At 39.2% G+C, this 21,878-nt stretch overlaps 1 protein-coding gene across 1 annotated transcript in view; it reads left to right on the top strand.

The window, feature by feature from the left end:
• The window catches only part of LOC120526106 (exostosin-1-like), a 366,860-nt gene that overhangs the window by 320,254 nt on the left and 24,728 nt on the right, over positions 1 to 21,878 (top strand). Inside the window, exons 7-8 of the mRNA XM_039749029.1 lie at positions 5,827 to 5,945; positions 9,425 to 9,520. Of these exons, the coding sequence (XP_039604963.1) occupies positions 5,827 to 5,945; positions 9,425 to 9,520 (215 nt within the window). The remainder of the gene's footprint in view (positions 1 to 5,826; positions 5,946 to 9,424; positions 9,521 to 21,878) is intronic.

Genomic DNA, 21,878 nt, shown 5'->3' with positions numbered 1-21,878 from the left:
GCCTCACACCATGCATACGCACGTTTCTATTCAATTTTGAAAACGGGTGGCACCCAGTGTCAAAGCAGTGCTACTGTTTCTGTGTGGTCTACCTTTCATTTTTTAGATTTGCATCAATGATGTGGGATTTATCAAGTACACTAAAATGAACTGGAAATCATTTTCAAATTTAATTCATTTGATTGTAATCATTCTGTAACAATATAATTACACAGAATGGCCAAACTATACTAACTACCATAGCTGTTTTAGCATTGTAAGAAGATATCGCAAATGGAAGAATTAGAAGAGAGTGTGTATTAAGAGATGATGATTTCTAAGAACTGTCCTCTTAGAGCTGTGTGTGGAACTGGAACCAGCTTTACAAAGGCAAACTTTGAGGAATTGTGCTCTACCCGTTCCTTTGCAAGTTCTGTCCACTCTCATGTTTTTAGCAACAAGAGCTTTTCAACATGAACTTGCTGACCAATCGTATTTCACAATCATCACTGAGTTCTGCCATACAAGCTGTATGGGATCATATTATCTGCTTGTCATCCAGATATATAAGATTTCCTTACACTGAAGTTGAACTGGCAAACATGAAAGAGCAATTCCCAGCAACGTCCAGTTTTCAAAACATAATCAGAGTAGTCAACTGCACACTCATTGCTATTGCAAGTGTTGGACAAGTTACATCAGCCAGGGATCTTCTTCTTTCGGCTTCTTCCATTAGGGGTTGCCACAGCGGATCATCTTCTTCCATATCTTTCTGTCCTCTGCATCTTGTTCTGTTACACCCATCACCTGCATGTCCTCTCTCACCACATCGCTTAGACCTTCCTCTTTTCCTCTTCCCTGGCAGCTCTATCCTTAGCATCCTTCTCTCAATATACCCAGCATCTCTCCTCTGCACATGTCCAAACCAACGCAATCTTGCCTCTCTGACTTTGTCTCCCAACCTTCCTACTTGAGCTGACCCTCTAATGTACTCATTTCTAATCCTATCCATCCTTATCACACCCAGTGCAAATCTTAGCATCTTTAACTCTTCCACCTCCAGCTCTGTCTCCTGCTTTCTGGTCAGTGCCACTGTCTCCAACCCATATAACATAGCTGGTCTAACTACCGTCCTGTAGACCTTCCCTTTCACTCTTGCTGATAAACGTCTGTCACAAATTACTCCTGACACTCTTCTCCAGCCATTCCACCCTGCCTGCACTCACTTTTTCACCTCTCTTCCACAATCCCCATTACTCTGTACTGTTGAGCCCAAGTATTTAAAGTCATCCACCTTCGACAACTCTACTCCCTGCATCCTCACAATTCCAATGACCTCACTCTCATTTACACACATGTATTCTGTCTTGTTCCTACTGACCTCCATTCCTCTCCTCTCTAGAGCATATCTCCAACTCTCCAGGGTCTCCTCAACCTGCTCCCTACTATCGCTACAGATCACGTCATCATACATCAAACATCATAGTCCATGGAGACTCCTGTTTAATCTCGTCTATCAACCTGTCCATCACCACTACAAATAAAAAAGGGCTCAAAGCCAATCCCTGATGTAATCCCACCTCCACGTTGAATGCATCTGTCACTCCTACCGCAGACCTCACCACTGTCACACTTCCCTCGTACATATCCTGTACAACTCTTACGTACTTCTCTGCCACTCCCAACGTCCTCATACTATACCACAGCTCCTCTCGAGGCACCCTGTCATATGCTTTCTCCAGGTCCACAAAGACGCAATGCAACTCCTTCTGGCCTTCTCTAAACTTCTCCATCTACATCCTCAGAGCAAACATTGCATCTGTGGTGCTTTTTCTTGGGATGAAACCATACTGCTGCTCACTAATCATCACCTCACTTTTTAACCTAGCTTCCACTATTCTTTCCCATAACTTCATGCTGTGGTTCATCAATTGTATCCCCCTGTAGTTCCTGCAGTCATGCACATCCCCCCTATTCTTAAATATCGGCACCAGTACACTTCTTCTCTACTCCTCAGGCATCCTCTCACTTTCCAAGATTCCATTAAACAATCTGGTTAAAACTCCACTGCCATCTCTCCTAAACACCTCTATGCTTCCATAAGTAAGTCATCTGGACCAAGGGCCTTTCCGTTTTTCATCCTCTTCATAGCTGTCCTTACTTCCTCCTTGCTAATCAATTGCACTTCCTGATTCACTATCTCCACATCATTCAACCTCTTCTCTCTCTCTCGTTCTCTTCATTCATCAGCCTCTCAAAGTACTCTTTCCATCTGCTCAACACACTCCTCGTTTGTGAGTACATTTCCATTTTTATCCTTTATCAGCCTAACCTGCTGCACATCTTTCCCAGCTTGGTCCTTCTGTCTAGCAAATTGGTACAGGTCCTTTTCTCCCTCCTTAGTGTCCAATCTCTCATACAACTCATCATACGCCTTTCTTTAGCCTTCTATTTTCTGCATCTCTCTGACAATACCACTTCTTCTTTGCCATCCTCTTCCTCTGTATACTTTCCTGTATCTCCTCATTCCACCACCAGGTTTCCTTTTCCTTCTTCCTCTTTCTAGATGTCACGCCAAGCACCCTTCTTGCTGTTACCCTTACTATATCTGTTGTAGTTTCCCTGATGTCTGGTAACTCTTCACCACCACCTAGTGCCTGTCTTGCCTCCTCCCTAAACTCAGCCTTGCTGTCTTCCTTTTTCAACTTCCACCATTTGATCCTTGGCTCTGTCCTCACTCTATTCCTCTTCTTGATCCCCAATGTCATCCTACAGACCACCATCCTATGCTGCTTAACTACACTTTCCCCTGCCACCACTTTGCAGTCTTCAATCTCCTTCAGATCAACTCTTCTGCATAGGATGTAATCTACCTGTGTGCATCTTCCTTCACTCTTGTACTAACCATATGATACTACCTCTTCTTAAAATACGTATTCACCACAGCCATGTCCATCCATTTGGCAAAATTCACTATCCTCTGACCTTCTTCATTCCTCTCCTTGACACCATACCCACCCATCATCTCCTCGTCTCCACTGTTCCCTTCACCAGCATGCCCATTGAAATCCACTGCAATCACCTCTTTCTGTCCCTTGGGTACACTGTTCATCACTTCATCCAACTCACTCCAAAAATCTTCTTTCTCACCCATTGCACACCCAATTGCGGTGCATATGCACTAACAACATTCATCATCACACCTCCAGTTTCCAGCATCATGATCATTACTCTGTGTCTGACACTCTTTTCACCTCCAAAACACTCTTGACATAATGTTCCTTCAGAATAACTCCTACCCCATTTCTCCTCCCATCCACACCATGATTGAACAATTTGAATCCACCTCCAATCCACCTGGCCTTACTCCCCTTCCATTTAGTCTCTTGCACACACAATATACCAGCCTTCCTTCTCTCCATCATATCTGCTAACTCTCTCCCCTTACCAGTCATACTGCCAACATTCAAAGTTCCTACCCTCAGTTCCACTCTCTTTACTTTCCTCCTTTCCTCCTGCCTCTGGACACGTCTCCCCCCTCCTTTTCTTCTCCTTCTTCTTCTTCGGCCAACAGTAGCCCAATTTCCGCCAGCACCTTGTTGGCTAACAGTACTGGTTGCGGTCGTTGTTAACCCGGGGTTCAACTGATCCGGTATGGAAATTTGTATTGTTGTCTGCATATTGATATGGCAAAATTTTACACCAGATGTCCTTCCTCACGTAACCCTCCCCATTTACCCGGGCTTGGGACTGGCACGAAGAAACACACTGGTTTGTGCATCCCCTGTGGCTGGGTTTATATCAGCCAGGGATAAATCACCAAAAGAATGAGTTGCCATTACATCATTTATAGCAGGAGAACCTATAAAAATGGGAACTCCGAACAATCGCAGGTACATTTTCCAACTAGTGCTGCAAAACTCAAGAAGTCCTTTTAAGGATTAGAGTCACCTCAAAGAGCCATGTAAAGAGCAGAGAATCTATCCATTGTGGTGCTTGGTGACGAAGCTACACTATAAAAGCACCTTCAGAGAATGAATTTGCTTATGTGAATAGAAAGCATTTCCACTCTATTAATATGCTGCTCTGTAGTGCACAGAAAGTGTGTCACGTTGTGCAAGTATGTACTGTGTTGCATAATGTGGCACACAATTGTGGCTTTCCTGCACCTGAAGAGATGAAGTATGATGAACCTGACTCACCCACCAAATGATCAGCCAAATCAGATACTGTTACAGCTTTGTTTGATTGTAATTAGAATGTAAAAACAGGTAATCAGATGCAGCATTTATTTTTTAACCAATTCATTTAATTTTTGGTCAGTATCACATAGTGCACCCCTTATATTCCTTAGTTCATTGGCCACATCTCTTACGGCATCCATTATTGCATTTTGTGACTCCAGAACAGCATTTGTCAACACACAGGCAGATGGTCACCCAATGGTTTCTGAAGCAGAGGTGTGTCCGCATCTGGGCACAGCAGCACCATCATCACCTGGAGTCACGTACTTGGCATGGGGATCAGCTTTTGTAATATTGCCTAAAACTGAATAAACAGACGATGGGATGTGACTCGCCTTTTCACATCGACTTTGATATCTGACTACTTCTTTTTTTATTTCAAGCACTATGCAACTTTCTGAACTTGAACTTTTGAGTGTCTCTGCTTCACTGTATTACTCCATCAATTTCCTTTTGTTGCTTATGCCACTGCTTAAGCCAACAAATAGTACGTTTATCCTTGCCTCCACTTTGCATTCACTGAAATGTGTCTTTTTTCCACATGCTTTTGTCATTGTCTTTAAAAATAAATACTGAATGGAAGTGGCTATTTATTGATTTGCATTTGCATCATCCTGTTCTTAGCTAATAAGAGTGGAACCTGATTTAGTCTTCTGTTTGAGTAGCCCATCCGCCTCAAGGTCCAATATATTGTGCAGTGATACCCTTCCCTATGTCAACATCATAAGTCTTATTTGAGTATCTGGTTTCATTCTGTTGGCTTATACAAGTCTGGCCATTCTTCTCTGATGTCTCACCTTGTCAAGGGTTTTTTGCACAGATAACTTCCAAGGACTGGGTGTATTTTTTATTCGTGGTCATTCTTTGTAAATGTTAGAGGTTATATTATGAAAAATCCCAGAACAGCAGATGTTTCTGTAATGTTAGAATCACCAAATCTTGCACCAACAATCATACCAAGATCAAAGCCTCATTGGTTGAGCAACAAACTTTTTTACCATGACTGCATGCTACATGCCTCTGCATTTTACTAACATGGCTCTGTAGTTTTTTTCAGATTCTCTGAATGTGTTGTGTAAAGAAGTGCTTCCTAGTTTCCGTCTTAAATGAACTCCCCCATAAATTATCAAGCATGTGATTAAACACAAGTTTCATGTTTTAGCATGAATAACTGCAGCTGATTAAAGCTATCTTTTTTAAATGCATTTATTTAATCCAGAGCTTGTTATCAAAACTGAAGCAGTTCAGTCGCAATTGCCTCTTAGAATATGGCATGACTTTAAATCCAATAATGCTTTTCTGTTATGGTTGCAAAATGACACAAAATGCTATCAGGGAATTCTGTATATGTCTGTTACATGTAAGTAATATATCAGTGACAAAAAAAGTCTACTAGTGCTGAGTCTACTAGTACTAAAGAAGTTTGTAACATTATTAGTGTAATAAAAACAGCATTCGAAACAGTTACTTAGGGGATTGAGATACATTAGTTTTCTTAATGAAGATGTATTATCAAAATGTGATGTACATTTAGCCAGCAGAACTGAAAAAATATTTATTGTTTTTTTTTTTTATTCTTTTGTTTTTCTTAATGATATTTCAGGTAAAAGTCCCCACCAAGAGTTCACAGCTGTTATTCATGTTGTAACACCAGTATTGTCACAATCCCAGCCTGTTGTCAAATTGCTAAATGTTGTCACCAGATCAAAATATTGCACTCAGGTAAGAATGTGACTAGAAGAAGAACAAAAGTACAATTGATATTTTAAAAGATATTTTATATATTGGAAACATTTTAAAAATAAAATAAAACAATAGTCAGCTATTATGCAACTTCCTAGTCTGTTCAGAATGTATGATGCTATGATATGGTGTATAGCTTTATTAATTTCCACTTTGTGTTTTTGTCAGTGGATCAATCAGTGTTTATTTGTGTAGCATTAAGAGTGCACTAAAAGGAGCTTTACAGGGCTAATCAGATCACAATACATATTAAAGTAAAAATACAACCACTTGGCGGTCTATTGACCTAAGATGAACTACAGCACTTAAAGTGAAAAATTGATAAATTCTTCTTGTTTTTATAATGAAGCTATCACTACGGGTGCAAGGCAGTCCATTGCAGGACATGCACAAACATGCAGTCACAGTTTTAGATATCATATGTCATGTCTTGAAGCAATGATCCATAATGATTTTTTCAGTAGTGAATAGTGAAAGATTTTTATATATTTTTATAAAATATTTTAAGATTTTTTAAATATAATCCAGTGTTGTTAGTTACAATAAAGATGAGAAAAGGGTATAACAAAATTTTCTTGATTTCAGCCTTTGCTTCAAAAAAGATAACTTTGATAACTTTGTGTAGACTTTTTATATCCACTATAGGTGAACATGCATGGGTCATATAAAATTCTTTTCTCTAAAACCAAATGACAGCACATGTCATAGAAGTTGATTCAAATCTAAGTAACTGTAAATGCTTTTTTCTCAGAGTAAACTTAGAACCATAGACTTCATACGACTCCCAAAATGGCTGCCAAATAACAATATCACTGTTTTTTGCATTTATATACACCCATGGGCTGATGCCATTGATGCATCTTACATGGTAAAATGACATTGTACAGAATGGAAGAACAACAAAGATGGAGAAATGCATTTTACTGACAATCCATGTTTGACTATTGGAGCTAGACTGGTGAGTGTTAAGTACGGGACACTTAGACTATTGGGCTAAAACCATCATCGAAAGCATGTGACCAGATGCGTCCTGGTAATGAAAAAAAAGTGGAGGTAGCAGCAAACTCGGCAAAGTGACCAGCACTCATTGGTTTCTTATGGCAAAGTGAAAGGCAAACAAAAGTGAGATGGTGTAAAAAAGAACACTATGAACATCTTCTGAGAGTCATGCAAACTGCAGAGGCCAATGATGTGACGAAGAACACCAGTGATAGGAGGAAGAAGGAGATGAAGAAGAAAAAAAGCAGCAGCATCTGTGGGACATCAAGTGCAGAATAGAAAATGCATGAACAACAAAGATGGAAAAATGCATGCAACTGAGGGTCTGTATGTTGCACCAGTAAAAGTAAAAATAATAAATCAAATGAAATGCTTTTCAGTAAACAGCATCATGACATCCGCACCCTCATTAACATTATAGAAGATTTGAGCTTTTATTTATGAAGAACATTCAAAAGTTGCTGCATACAATGTACCTGACTAATATTGAAGCACAATTTATTTAAGGTAGTCAGTCAGTCAGTCAGTCATTTCCTAACACAGGGTCACGGGGGTCTGCTGGAGCCAATCCCAGCTAGCACAGGGTGCAAAGCAAGAACAAATTGCCAGGCAGGAGGGTGCCAGCCCACCGCAGTTATTTAAGGTATAATTACATAAAGTAAGATTAGGGAAATGCAATTTGCATTCTCATTGTTATTTCCTATCTTTAAGTAAAATGAGGACCAATATCTGCTATGTAATTCAACCCGGCCAGGATGTCCTGGGGATGGAAGGATTGGGGGTGGGGTGTTAGCTACTTTTGGACACTGCCTCCCCCAAAACGTTAGATGGCAGCTCCCCTGGAATGTAGCAGTACCCTGGATTCCCACAGGACATCCTGGAACTTGGAGTTCTGTTTCTCAGCCCTGTTGGGTACCGTGGGTGCTGCCAGGAGGAGCTGTGAAAAGCCAGGAGCCATGCCTCATCCATAGCCTGGAAGTCACAAGGAAGGACGCTCTGAAGTACTTCCGGACTGAAGAAAAAATCACCTGGAAGTGTTAGCAAGTCATGGGGAAGGAAGGACAGAAGCACTATATGAAGAACTGCTGTGAGCCCAGAAGGCGAGCCGGAGTTGAGACGAGTATGACAGAGTTTAATTATTGTGATTATTATTATTGTATTGCCTGTTTATTGTGGCAGAGGTGCTAGAGGGCACTATTACCGAAAGAAAGGAATTAAAAGATCTTCTTGTTGCTTTTAACATGTGTCCAGAGCGTCTGTCTGTTGGGTTTAAAGGGGGAACAGCGACCGCTAGCGACTTACAGTATTTAATCCAATTTCTGAATTGCAGCAGGCCAGAACCTTCATTGTAATACCTGAGAGAAGCACTCACTCACTCACTCACTGATCATCAGTTCAGATCAGTTTGCTAGTTAATCTAAACTGCCTAACTTAGGAAAACAAAGAGAGCACTGCTCACCGAAAAATGAGTGCAGACTCCACACATAGAGCAAGCTGGCCATGATTTCAGCTCAGTCTCTTTGTGCCGTGCAGCAGCACGGTGAAGTATGGTGGCACCCATGGAAAACCAAGGTGGAAGAAAAGCATATGATTTAGGGAAGGGCCATGATAAATTCTGTAGATATAACTGTGACTTAATTATTATCACTATGAAAAAAGTTATTAAATGGCATGCCGTTTAAAAAAATCAATATACCGGTAATTGTTCTAATTTGATAAACCATTACTACATGGCAGTCAAAAGGAGCAACTTGATTTTTTATTACTTTTACCTAAGAATCACTCAAAAAAAACCAAATTGTTTTTCATTTGTGCATAATAACACTAAATATGTTAAAAATGAACAAGAAGTAATATCATCCTGTAAGTAATTTTAAATGAATAAATAAGTTAGCCAATGTAAAAAAAAAAAAACAAATATCAAGCACTTATGCACTAGGAACTAATAAAACAAAAAACCAATCCACCAGTTTCTTCAGCCCTCTGTATCTCACCCAGGATTCCAAAGGGCAAAAAACTATTTTGGTGTCACTGCATGAAAATAAAAATCAACCCTGGACTGTCCATCTCAGGACATACTGATACTCAGTCATGCCTGGCTAATTACTCTGCTGTGTCTTTGGAGTGTTTGGGAAAAAAACAGAGCACCCTGGGAAAAAAACCACAGCCATGGGAAAAACATGAAAACTTCACACAGATTGTGACCAAGTCTGAGGTTTGAACTTGGTCTCCTAAAGCTGTGAGACAGAAGTGTAAACAACTGCACCATCATATGACCCTATCGTCTGATCCCTTTTGTGTTTATTCTTATGTCAGTTTAGATTTACCAACTTAATCCCATTGTTTGTTTAAATGTGAACTGGGAATAATGTAAAATGATATCAAACATACATTTTATGGTAACACATTACTATAAATGTACCAGTTACTTTCTGCCTGTTTATTTCTTTTTCTTTCAGATTATAATGCTGTGGAACTGTGACAAGCCTTTACCTCTAAAGAATAAATGGCCCTCCACCCTAGTGCCTATAATATTCATTGATGGAGAGAGCAAGGTAAATCTACATTCTACTAGTTGATCTGATATTGTTGGGTTTCTGTTGTTCCTGAAACAACATCAGAGTTGTTAGTTCAGGAAAGTCCTTTGGCCTTCAACCCATCAGCTTTAAGCTCTGCCTTTGACATTATAAACCAGAAAAAGCAAGCAAAATCCCCAGATTTATGACATGGAGGGGGTGATTATCTCCACTTCAATTCATGTAATAAAGAGTTCAATCCTGGATGGGACAGTAGTCCATCTAAGGTAAACCCATAGTTAGGAGTTCACTTTTAGTGGAGAGCTAAAGGAAGTGACATCAGTGCTCTTGGGACAATTCAGTCCAGGAGGTAGAAGAGGAGAAGAATTTACCAACAGTGCCCTCTTTCACTCAGCAGTGATACTGTCCATTTTGTAACCCTTTAGTTATTCTCTATTTGCAAGTGCCTGACACAGTATACAAAAATAAATATATATTGGCCTACGTAAACTGAATATGGATGTCACTAATACTGAACAGGACTAAAGTCAATGAATAGAATTCTGTGTTGTTGTTTCCACCTGTGCAGTATTTTAATGTAAGTGCTCTCATGTCAGGGGAAATAAAAACCTCAAAAATCATTACTTGAGCAATCATTTTAACTCTCATACTTTTACTTTTTTTATTTTGTTATGTATGTTTATCAATACAGAATTAATCATATGAGTAAAACATTTATCAATAGTTCAAATATATCAAATATTAATTTATGCTTCTATTCGATTTTAAAATCCCAAGTAGCTTTCAATTATACTATTTTCAAAATACCATGTTAGTATTAAATTACCACTGTAGGATATTTCATAACAGTGTCTATGGTTTCAGCAAAATGTGGAGTTTTAGCATGAAATTAAATTATGATATTTAGAACATATTCAGATAATCCAACATTAAAAATGTCAGAAAGACATTAGTATGTGTTTAGGAGTACATGCTTTGGATCCCAGCCCTTGCAATTATCCATCCATCCATCCATTATCCAACCTGCCATATATCCTAACTACAGGGTCACAGGGGGCTGCTGGAGCCAATCCCAGCCAACACGGGGTGCAAGGAAGAAAACAAATCCCAGGCTGTGTGCCAGCCCACCTCAGGGCACACACAAACACAAACCAAGCACACACTGGAATCGCCAACGCACCTAACCTGCATGTCTTTGGACTGTGGGAGGAAACCAGAGCACCCGGAGGAAACCCACGCAGACACTGGGAGAACATGCAAACTCCACACAGGGCCCTTGCAATTAGAGAAACTTATTGAATGTGTAATAATGTTTTAGGTTTGAGGCAGCCTAGCTACCTGAAATGCCTTGAAGTGAGTTACTTCCACCCCACTATAGTTGAGTGAGTGGCAGCTATGGAATTGTGAACCAACAAAGCATGTCTCCACGTGCAGTTTCTCTGGTTTATTGTAGTCATAAATAAGTTGCTCCAAGTAACAGTGTTTCTTCTGGGGTACTTATCTGCGAGTTTTCAGTCTAGGATGATTGAGGCAGCCAAATATCAAAAACTATGGCCTCTTCCCTAAAGAAGGAGTGGGCTAGTGAATGTTAGGAACCTTTATTTGGACAAAATAGACTCTAGAACAGGTTCAATATTTAGTGCGTTTATTGCCTTGTGTCCAGTGTTGCTGGTTAGGTTTTGCTCACACATAATGCTGAATTTCAGCTACCAGGGTCTAGACTGTTATGTTATGTAAGAGTGGTCAGGTCAGTTTGGTTCTTTTCATGGCTCCATCACTTGTTAACTTTGCACATTTTCACCCTTTTGGTGATTTTCAAAGGAAATATGTGTTAGATCATTTGGCAGCTCTTAATTAGGAAAGGCGTGGGCATGTGGTAAAGTGTCGCCAGAGAGGAAATGCCAACCCATCCAGTGTTAATTTCTATCTTGCAGCAAATGGCATCTAATTAGGTTTTGGCTCCTTGTGCCTTGATAATGAAAAGGCAGGCTCATAAGGTGGATGGATTTTTAAATATATTGCCCAGTTTAGAATGACAGAAAAGTTAATCATTTTTAAATGTGAAAATTAAGATAAAATGATCATTTGCCTCTGTTAATATCAGAATTAAGCAACATAACATAAATAGATCATACTTTTAGATTTGGAGCCATCTGAAACTGTTTTATAAGATCTTAGTGTAACAGAGTTGTACACCTTTTTGTTATTTCCAGATTAACAGATAAGTGAGCCGCCATTCCTTCCTGTTAATGAAATAAATACCAGAATAATTTACCCCATCCAAATACATTAAATAAATCGAACATATCAAATTGCTTGGAATATTTTGTGGAAACTATTAATAGGTAATTAGCTGAGTTTTTGTGCTAGCTCACATCCTGTGCATACAGCCTCTGTAACATTTATTTCCACTACGTGTTTTATGTTTTATTCCTTGATGACACCTGCACAAGAATGCACCGAGAACTAAAATAATTGGAACACTTCGCTGAACATCTATCCTTTTCATCCACAAACTGAGCTGAGACTCTTAGGGGGTGAAGTAAAGTATAAGAATAGAAGCCAGATATTTCTGTGAAATGGTACAGTAAGTGACTCAGGTTTGATAAAAGGGCTGAAGAAAAGAAGCCAAGCATAATATAATTTGGATCACGAGGCCAAAAATATTGTCAGTAGGGTACAAGAGCTTAAAATAGCACATTCTCTCAAAGGAACCAGTTAGATTTTCTCTGACAAGGTCAAAAGAAAGTATATTACAAGAGTTCTTCAGCTTCAAGGCTTATGCAGACTCGTGGAAAATAATATCCTGTGGTGACATACCAAATGCCTTGTAGTGCTCTTTATGAAACAGCTACAGGTAAACTACACGTTTTTCATTTCTTTTTATTTCTCAACAGGCTTTAATGCTTTCTGTGTGCATTAGTATGTTTTCATGTAAGCTGCACTAAGACGTCTTACGTCCACTGGGATTCTCTGAACGTTTTTGTTTATAAGGGGTAACAAAATGAATGTAGGCATCATCATCAGGGACATTTTGATTTTGAATGTGGCTTTTTTATATTTACATTTATCTTTATTTGCTTAGCGTAATCGAGTGTCACAGGACAAAGGTACAAAACTGATTATCACAAGTAAGCGAATTACAATTCCCAGATTTACATACAAAACCTAACAGATGATATCATTTAGATAGAAATTCATGAAACAAGACAGTCTTCATATGCTGCTTAAAGACATTGAGGGAGCCAGAGTTTCAAATGGAGATGGGCAGCTAGTTCCAACAGCTACAAGCTACACATGAAAAGAGTCTGGACTGAGATTTGATACCCCACAGAGAGGCCATTTACAGACAACATTTATCAACATATCTGAGTGGTTGAGAAGGAGCTTAGGACCTAACCAGTGTCTCCATATATATAGGAGCAGACCCAATTTAATATGTGCTGCTATAAGAGGACAGTGTAGTAAACTGAAGAGAGGAGTGACACATGCCTGCCTTGACTGATGGAACACCAGATGTGTTTTTAAAAGTTAAATGCAATACAGCCTGTAAATTCATATTTATATATGCGTCTTTTAAGATCATGACATGCCTCTGCTAATGTGTAGTCTCCTCAGGTAAATGCAAGTTTATCTCCTCGTACTCCAATTTTCCCATCCAACATCCTAAAAATACACAAAAAAATTAATTTGCAGCTCTGAATTGGCTCTGTATGACTGAATGTGGTGTGCGCCTCAGTTGGCCCTGAAATAGATGCTGTCTGGATGAGGCCCTGGTCCCTGACAACATTAAACTGGATTAAGCTGAACTGATAAAGAATAAAAGTTGCTTTGTCACTCTCTATACTGAGGGCAAAAACTGAGATTTTGTTGTATATGGGACTTGATGCTAGCGGTAAAAACGAAATGGTAATGACTTATTTTGTATTGTAAACAAAGAAAAGCATATCATTTTATATTCCATCTTCAATGAATCTGCATTTCATATGCAGGTTAGAACATAGCTGGAATAGCATTGTGTTTAAAACCTGGCAAAATCCTGAAAAATCATAGTCACATTTTTCATCTACACATATTGAAACTTGTCTTCTGTACAAGCTTGCTTTAGTAGCAGTCTTACAAAGTCAGAAAAGATTTCCATTTTCACAACAACATACACACTGATGCTCCCATACAAGCAGATTAAATTCCTCTAGAATTACTTATGTCTGCCCAAGCATCAGCTCTCTGTGGCCTATACTCAAGTAAATTTCTCATGGGAAAGCTAAATAGCTCTATTCATTAGATCCTCAGATAGGCTTCATTTAATTAAAAATAAATGTGGTCTTTCTCCCAGGTCACCCCGAATTGTCAGTTTCCTCACTCTGTCTCAATGTTCAAGCCATGAAACCTTATTGAGGTACATCACTTACAGCTCTTACACTTGCAGTCTCACACTTTTGGATACTACATAGAGGCTGATACCACACTTAAACCAAGGATTTATCTTCTGATTTATCACCTAGTCTGATGTCATATCCACAGTAATGTTATCCATACATCAATCATCCTGTTACTTAAACTCATAATCCTCTCTGCTTTCACCTCAGTAACAAATATTACCAAGAGTTAAAAATGCTATCTGTCATCTTACTTTATAACTTTATATAGGTAGCCACCATGTTCCCATAAATTTCATTTTAATGTCCTCTTTATAAAGATCATAGAAATGGGATTACATTCAAAATGAATACCTAGCAGCAGCACCCATGAAACCCAATGCTCTGGGAGCACCTTTTCCCAACATGCATTATCATAAACCAGTCATGTCCCTAAATATGTGTACACCAGATTGACACACCCATACAGCCCCCCAAATGTACTTTTGAAAAGAAGCGGTTATTGGCTATTCTATAACTAGGACATAATCTTTATTTTTTTCGGGTCTGACAATCGGCTCAAGATTTAAATCCAGTACCTCAGCATATACTGAGATCTAGTTAGAAGAATAAAAAAATATAAGGTGTTGTTTTGGAGTAGCAGATGTTAAGAATCTTAAGGGCTAGAGAAAATGTTTGAGGAAAACTGAAAATTTGTTGTTATTTGAAAATCTTTCTAACTCGGCGGGGTGGGTCGCCCTTGGATCCTGGGCTGCTGGGTTCCGGGCCCGGCCGACTCGAGGGTGAGCGGCTGCGGGCGGGCCTGAGGGCTTGCCATTGATATCTCCCGGGACTCTGCCGGCTGCTGGTTGTGGCCCCCCGGGGTGATCCTCTGCTCCTCTCGAGGGGGGTTTGGGGCTTCTCTGGTGACGGCCTCCCTGGGGTCTCCGTGCTCTGGGGTGACCTCTGGATCTCTGGGCTTGGAACTCCCTCCATCTTCCGCACGTTTTTGGGGGCAGGTCTGTGACCCTTCACACTCACTATTGGATGCTCCTATAGAGAAACCTTACACATACAAGTGTGCGTACGCACACAGGTGCTCACATGGTGATTTCATAAGTATGACTTGGACATCTTCAGCACATGACCTAAGGTTGTGGTTGGCCCTAAATGCCTTAGTAATAATTACTGTATGATTGTCAGCAAACATTTTTACTTTTATATATCTTCATGTAGCTGATGCAGCAATGTTTTTGTCTTGTGGTTTCACCCCCCCCTCTCTTTCTGCAGGTCTAGAAGCGGATTCTGGTTCATTTATTGTTTATTCTATACGAAACCCCCCCCCTTCCCCTCCATCTCTTCCTTTTCTCTCTTCTTTTTCTTTCACTTTTGTCTCCGTGTCTGGTTCGAATCTTAAAAACATCTAAAAATATTTTTAATAAAGTTTTGGTATCAGGCGTGACGTCAGCAGAAGCTGTAATGCTCCACCTGAGAGAAAAACTGTAAGGCTAGTCGCCAGCATTCAGACATCAATTCTGATTGCTTCACAGCCGAACAGGACACGGTAAAAAAAAAAAAAGAAAATCTTTCTAACTACTAATTTTTAGTTATAATGGACCATTCAGATTTTAGGCTCAGTCAAAGGTCACAGGTCAAAATCAGTTGTACATGTAAAAGCCCAGGTATTGCCTCAATTGTGCCACTTATCTTGATGCTTTATTACTTTTTATGTTTTGTTTACTTTTTACCTGTCTGTACCTGCATGCTGGTGACCTTTTTAGAACTGGTTAGTAATGCACCACCCCTTACTACAGCCATCTTCTTACACATTTGTGTGAGGCATCACAAGGATGTGGCCAAAGTGTTTGGATGAAATGCACAGGGACCACCTCACCTTCAAATGTTGTCCCTATGCTCTTCATCCTCTCACCTCTTCTTTTCCCTGGGGCTGGCATTGGCTGTCAATGCCCCTGCTCAGCATAGTCCTTTACACTTAAAGCAAATATCACATTTTATGGAAGGATCAAAATGGTCACAACATAGGTCCAGATTATTAAAAATGAATGACTCGAGGACGAAACAGTTGAAAACTAAGATGACTGCTCTGCAGACAAAAGTTAATGATTTATAAGCTGAAATTTCAGAATTAACAATTATAGTATGGCAGTTACTAATGGAATTGACTGTCATCTAGTAGCCCTGACCTTAATTACTACTGTATGAAATGCTTTGAGTGACTAATACTGGGACACATTTAGAGCATTATTACACACAGCTTGGAACCCCCTGCAGTTTGCTATTAAACACAAAAGGTCTTTAGAGGATGCAGTAGGGTGCACTGCGCTGCACAGCACCTTAGTACATCTGGGTAAAAAGTGCTTCTATGTCAGACTGTTATTTGTAGATAACAGCTAACTTCAATGCTGTAATTCTGTCCAGAGAGATCTCCGGGCTCCTTGACATGGGTCTCAGTACCTTCTGGTGCAACTGGATCTTGGATATCCTGACTGATGGATCCCAGCACATATCAATTGGTAGATACACCTCTTCCAAGCTGATCCTAAATGCTGGCACCTCTCGGAGCAGTGTCCCTTACTGTACCATCTGTTCACCAATGACTGTATGGTGTCACACACGTGAGCATGGGAGGCAACTAAAGGGCCTGACTAAGGGTAATTCCACAACAGACCAGGGGGTGGTGGAGTGTACTGACCCTTTCTTACTTTTCACTGCAGACCGATTACGGCAAATTCCGCCTGGGTCCAATGACCTCACTTTCCGTTTCCGGCCCTGATGAACTCATTTCCAGTTCCGGCCCGGATGATCTCACTTCCTCTGCTCTCCCTTAAAACCACCATCTTTGCCTCCTTAAGTCAGTTCTGTTTTGGACTCGTATCTGTTCACAATGTACACCCAATTTAACTCTTTCACAGCCAGGAAAAATTATACGGGTGGCTGCCCTAAACCTTTCTTCGACTCTATTGTCTCATCTTTGACAATGGCCAGATTCAATACCATCATAAAATTTGCTGACGATTCCACCATTATAGGCTTGATCAAAGACAATGATGAGGCAGCCAATCGAGAACAGATTATATTAGATTTCATAAACTTTAAGGAAATTTAGGAAATTTAGCACAGCATTACATTATGAATGATTCATTGGAAGAAGTTTTTAGTTTAGTTTTAAACCAGAAACCAGAATCTTACAAAGAAAGAAAGAACAAAGATCATTAAACCCTCAACTTCAACAATGTCAAAAGCAGATGAAAGCATGAGTGGATTTGGGAAAGACCGTGGTTAGCCTTAGAGCACACTACAGTAAATGTGTGTACAGGATAGGCAGGACAGGACATCTGAAAGTACAATGCCCCAAACTACAGGGAACAAATTAGCTGTCCCAGAGGCAGGATACTTTGGTTAAGTAATTCTTTTCAACTGCAATTTAAACTTTATACCCATTTGTTTGTAGAAAAAATGATAAACAAAGCCTTTACTGGAGTCCAGATCAGTGGATAGTTGGAGTAGTTCTTCAATCATAAACAATGCCATTTTGTCAACATTCATACTAAACAGAAAACCAAAGTCAAGACAGTTGATTTGGTGAATGTATCAAGGGGCCATTTCTTTTTAATTAACTGTGTCCTTCATTCCATGGACCACTTTAGGGTCTCCCTGGTTAACAAATCATAATCACTCAATTGGCAAACTGGTGATTTACATTTTCTTGTGTTAAAACTTGAATCTGGAACTGTTTGACAAAAGAGAATAGACATCAGTCGTGTTTTAATCAAACCATTTCAACATACTAGTTCAATACAGTATACTGATGATTCTAACGTTTTAATCAAATAAAAGTCTACCCTTATGTGGTCCTAGAATCTCTTATAAGTCTTAAACTTGTAAAACAACTACCAGGTTTTTTAAATATTTGTTTATTAAAGGAGCAATTGAATTAGTTATGTCAGTTACCTTTCATGATGTGAAAAATTTGTTAAACAAGTTAGCCAGCTCATCAGAGAAGACCGGCTCTACCTCCTGCCAGATGATCAGTGAGACAGAGGTAGGAACAAGACAGCAGCCACTCTGGATTATGACGGCCACTACCTAAGCTGTGGGTGGTGGTCTGGGCACATAGGGCATATGTATTAATTGCACAGGGCAGCAACAGTTTAACGTAAGGATGGAGTCAGAAGATAGAGTGCAATAGTAATAAGTTGCTAAGTTGTAAATGGGAGGACAGGAACCACATTTTTTGGACTGGTATGCATTATTTCCTTATTATTCAGTGTGCTTCATTATTCCTACATTACATTGAACCTGTATTGTTTTTCCTGCTACACAAATATAGGTTTTTGCGGTTATAGAATTCAAACATCATCTTCGTATTTTGTGGAATTATTGATGTTATGTTGCTAGGCAATGGACCCGGTAAAGCGCGGAGGATTACGTCTGGGGTCAGAAGTATACAGTGCATGATGAACACTTTCTCTTCATTTGAGTTTGCAGATAATTCCAAAGAAATCTCTGCATGGTAGTTGTTTAAGTTTTTGAATAAAATTAGAAAACCATCCATCCATCCATTATCCAACCTGCTATATCCTAACTACAGGGTCATGGGGGTCTGCTGGAGCCAATCCCAGCCAACACAGGACACAAGGCAGTAACCAATCCTGGGCAAGGTGCCAACCCACCGCAGGACACACACAAACACACCCACACACCAAGCACACACTAGGGCCAATTTAGAATCGCCAATCCACCTAACCTGCATGTCTTTGGACCGTGGGAGGAAACCGGAGCGCCCAGGATGGACCTTCTGCATCAATATTTTTGTGAGCTGTTTTGAGGTTTCTTCTCCATTGTTGGCACACTATAGCACAGATAAACAAAGGCCAGGACGTAGATTGAGAAACATAGACAGATTACAATCAATAACCAAAATTTTTCACATAGCCTAAGCCAAAGCACAAGATGTAAATTATAGTTGAGAAACATAGAAGAATTTGTCAATAGAGATTTGTTTGACAATAGTAATGCTAGGCCTTTTTTGTTGTTTTGATTTTTATGTACAGACTTTACAGGTTAAGGCAAAGGTTGTAAAAATTTAAACAAAAGTCCAGATCATGACAAGTAGAAACAAGATAGATAACATCTTCGTTGAGGATCAGCTGGCTGAGCAGACAAGATTGAGGCAAAGCAGTTGCTGCTTAGGCTAATGTAGTTCTGTCTACACAGTCCAAACAGAAGCAATGCAGCTACCTGGGGTTAGGTGGCTAAATAGACAGAAACAACCGATGGACAATTAAACAAAAATACCTTAACAAGAATAGGACAAACTGCCATTCAACATGACACAGTTGGGTCCCCAAGTCAGCAGTGTGAGATATTTAGCTTATCAGTGGCTGCAGCTCATCATGAAATATGAAAAAAAAAATCGTCTGTGCAGTACACATCTCCATAGAACAGGTTCAGAATCAACATATCTGTTTCCTGAGCAGTTTACATACTTTTCTCATCTCTGTGTCATTTCCAATCAGTGAAACTAGTTTCCTTTGCTAACATCTTTTTTGCCTTTCTTTGTCCTTTTTACCTGTTTATGACTGTCATTACATCTGAGCCTCATCATTCACCCTTTAGGTCTTCATGGTAGCAACATGAAACTTGTGTGGGACACTTATACATACTTTATTTTCACTTGTACAGTACTGAGTCATTCTTATAATGGAATTAATGAAAAATATGTGGAAAAGACTAAAATATTAAAGCAAAATAAAATTGAATAAAGCAAGAGTGACAAATTTTCTTGTGTACTCATATAGATTTAAAGCATAATAAAAATCAATCAGCAGGCAATGTGTAATTCTCTTTGCTGCCTTCCAGTAGAAATTTTACTACCTTACTGCTGTAAGTCAGAATAAAGATTGACTTAGTGTCACAGAAGATTTTTAAGAACATTTGACATCTGATTTGATTTAATTAGGTAACTAATTTAAAAACTGTCACACCACCCACCCTTTCATCATGTGAATACTAATCCTCCTACAAGCTTGCTAATTAGCTCCGAATTAATTTTAAAATTCTTTGGCAGATTATGGCAATGCAAGGTGAAGTTTTTCTGTCATTGACAAAATATATTATAGCTAGAACATTTGTTAAAATGTGCACTTTGTACAAAACCTCCCCTAGAGGGTTAAATGGTAGAGAGACTAGTGTTGCCATCTTATGTCTCTGGAAACCTGTTTTAATTCTTAGTTACTATACATAAACTGTAATTCTGTAAAACTGTAATCCTGTAATTCTGATTTCCTCCCTCAGACCAAAGAAAGCTGCTAAGTTTTAACTGTCACTTATTCAGTCTTGTGTGTGTGCATACGGTAAGTGTGTCTGTACGTGTATGTGTATGTGTGTGGGAGTTCTTTACAATGATTCCTGCCTTTCCATCCTTGCTGCTGGTATAATTTTCAGCACCCTGCAACACAGGAATAACTCAGTATGGCTGATTATATTTTGTGACGGGTCATCTGTGTATTCAAATTTTAGTGATTATGACATTACTAAAATAATGGTAAAAATATAAAAAGAAGCATTATTCTGAAAACTTGCTGGGCAAAGAAATTGCCAGCTGTAAATGTGCCATTACGGTGATAATGGATAAAAAAAAGCCTGTCAAAGGCCTTTGAAAACTAAAAAAGAGAGAGAGAGAGAAAGAAAGATGGAGAGCGAGAATTCTGTGGGCACACTTACTGTATGCATGAAAGTTTAGGCAAGTACAGCAAGTTTTGCTTATGCAATGGGTGCCTTAAAAGTAAAGACAGCAGAGAGATCTAACTTGAAAGAGATAAAGCACTGCTGAAAGGAGGCAATACAGATACTAGAGGTCTTGCTATTCACATGCATTACAGGGACCAGGGATCAGCAGTCTTAGCTTCCCTAAGTCTTCCCAGAAATTACCCTGGTCCAAGACATGATTCCAATATATAAATGAAATCCGTATGCAATGAAAAACCTTACCAAAGATCATGTGGACTTTTTCTCAGAAGGTGAGATGAACTGAGACTCATTGTGGCGAGAATAAAAGGCTAGGATTCAAGGGGGAGTGAGAAAATGAGCTTTCTGTTATGTGGGAATGTGTAGAAGCCATCCAAACAGGAAAACACAACTGTAATAGCTCTACTGAATTTGCAGTATCACCAACAATAGGCAGTAACATATATATATATATATATATATATATATATATAAGACATATGTAATAGGTACCTACCCGTAACACACACTGTGTAAATATTGTATCACTCCAGAACTTCTGCTTTAAACGCTTGTTAAGTATTTAAAGTACACGTGGTGACCAACTTGAAGACTTCCAAACCTTAATGATGGTTCAGTACACACACATTCTGTGCTAATGCAAATCTCTTGGTAATAATAATAATTATAATAATAATTCATTACATACACATTCTCTCTCTCTCTCTCTCTCTCTCTCATGCATGTCATCGGACACAAACCAGAAGTGTACAGAAGACAAAAACATACACAGTATGCATACACAGCTTTAAAAGCATTATTATATTAATGAACTAGGGGGCTTTGCCCCCTGCTTGCTTCGCTATGCGCTAGCCTTTTTGCGGTTCTGTTGCTAGCATATGGGGATGCGGTTGTACAATTTAAACAGAATTTTATTTTCATGGGAATTGTTACATATGCATAATAGAACTATTTTACATAAGAGTAATTAACCATATTAAAAAAGAATAAACCATAATAATTTGAAAGTAAATTATGTTTCATGTTATGTTAGAGTTATTCGTTCTCATCTAAGATGCTTTGAAATTGAAATCATCAAAGTAGATCTCATCATTAATGTTTGCAGTGCACCAGGCAGTGCATATATCTCTGTTATATGCCATTTGGTAGGGGATTGGTAAAAGCAGTGTTAATGTTTGTGATGCACCACCTATTAGAATGACAAATGCAATGCATTTTATTACGAAACATTTTTGTGATTTGCCATC

The sequence above is a fragment of the Polypterus senegalus genome, chromosome 3 (genome assembly GCF_016835505.1).
Source record: "Polypterus senegalus isolate Bchr_013 chromosome 3, ASM1683550v1, whole genome shotgun sequence".
Classification (NCBI taxonomy): Eukaryota; Metazoa; Chordata; class Cladistia; order Polypteriformes; family Polypteridae; genus Polypterus; species Polypterus senegalus.
This window is presented reverse-complemented; position numbering and strand designations above follow the sequence as displayed.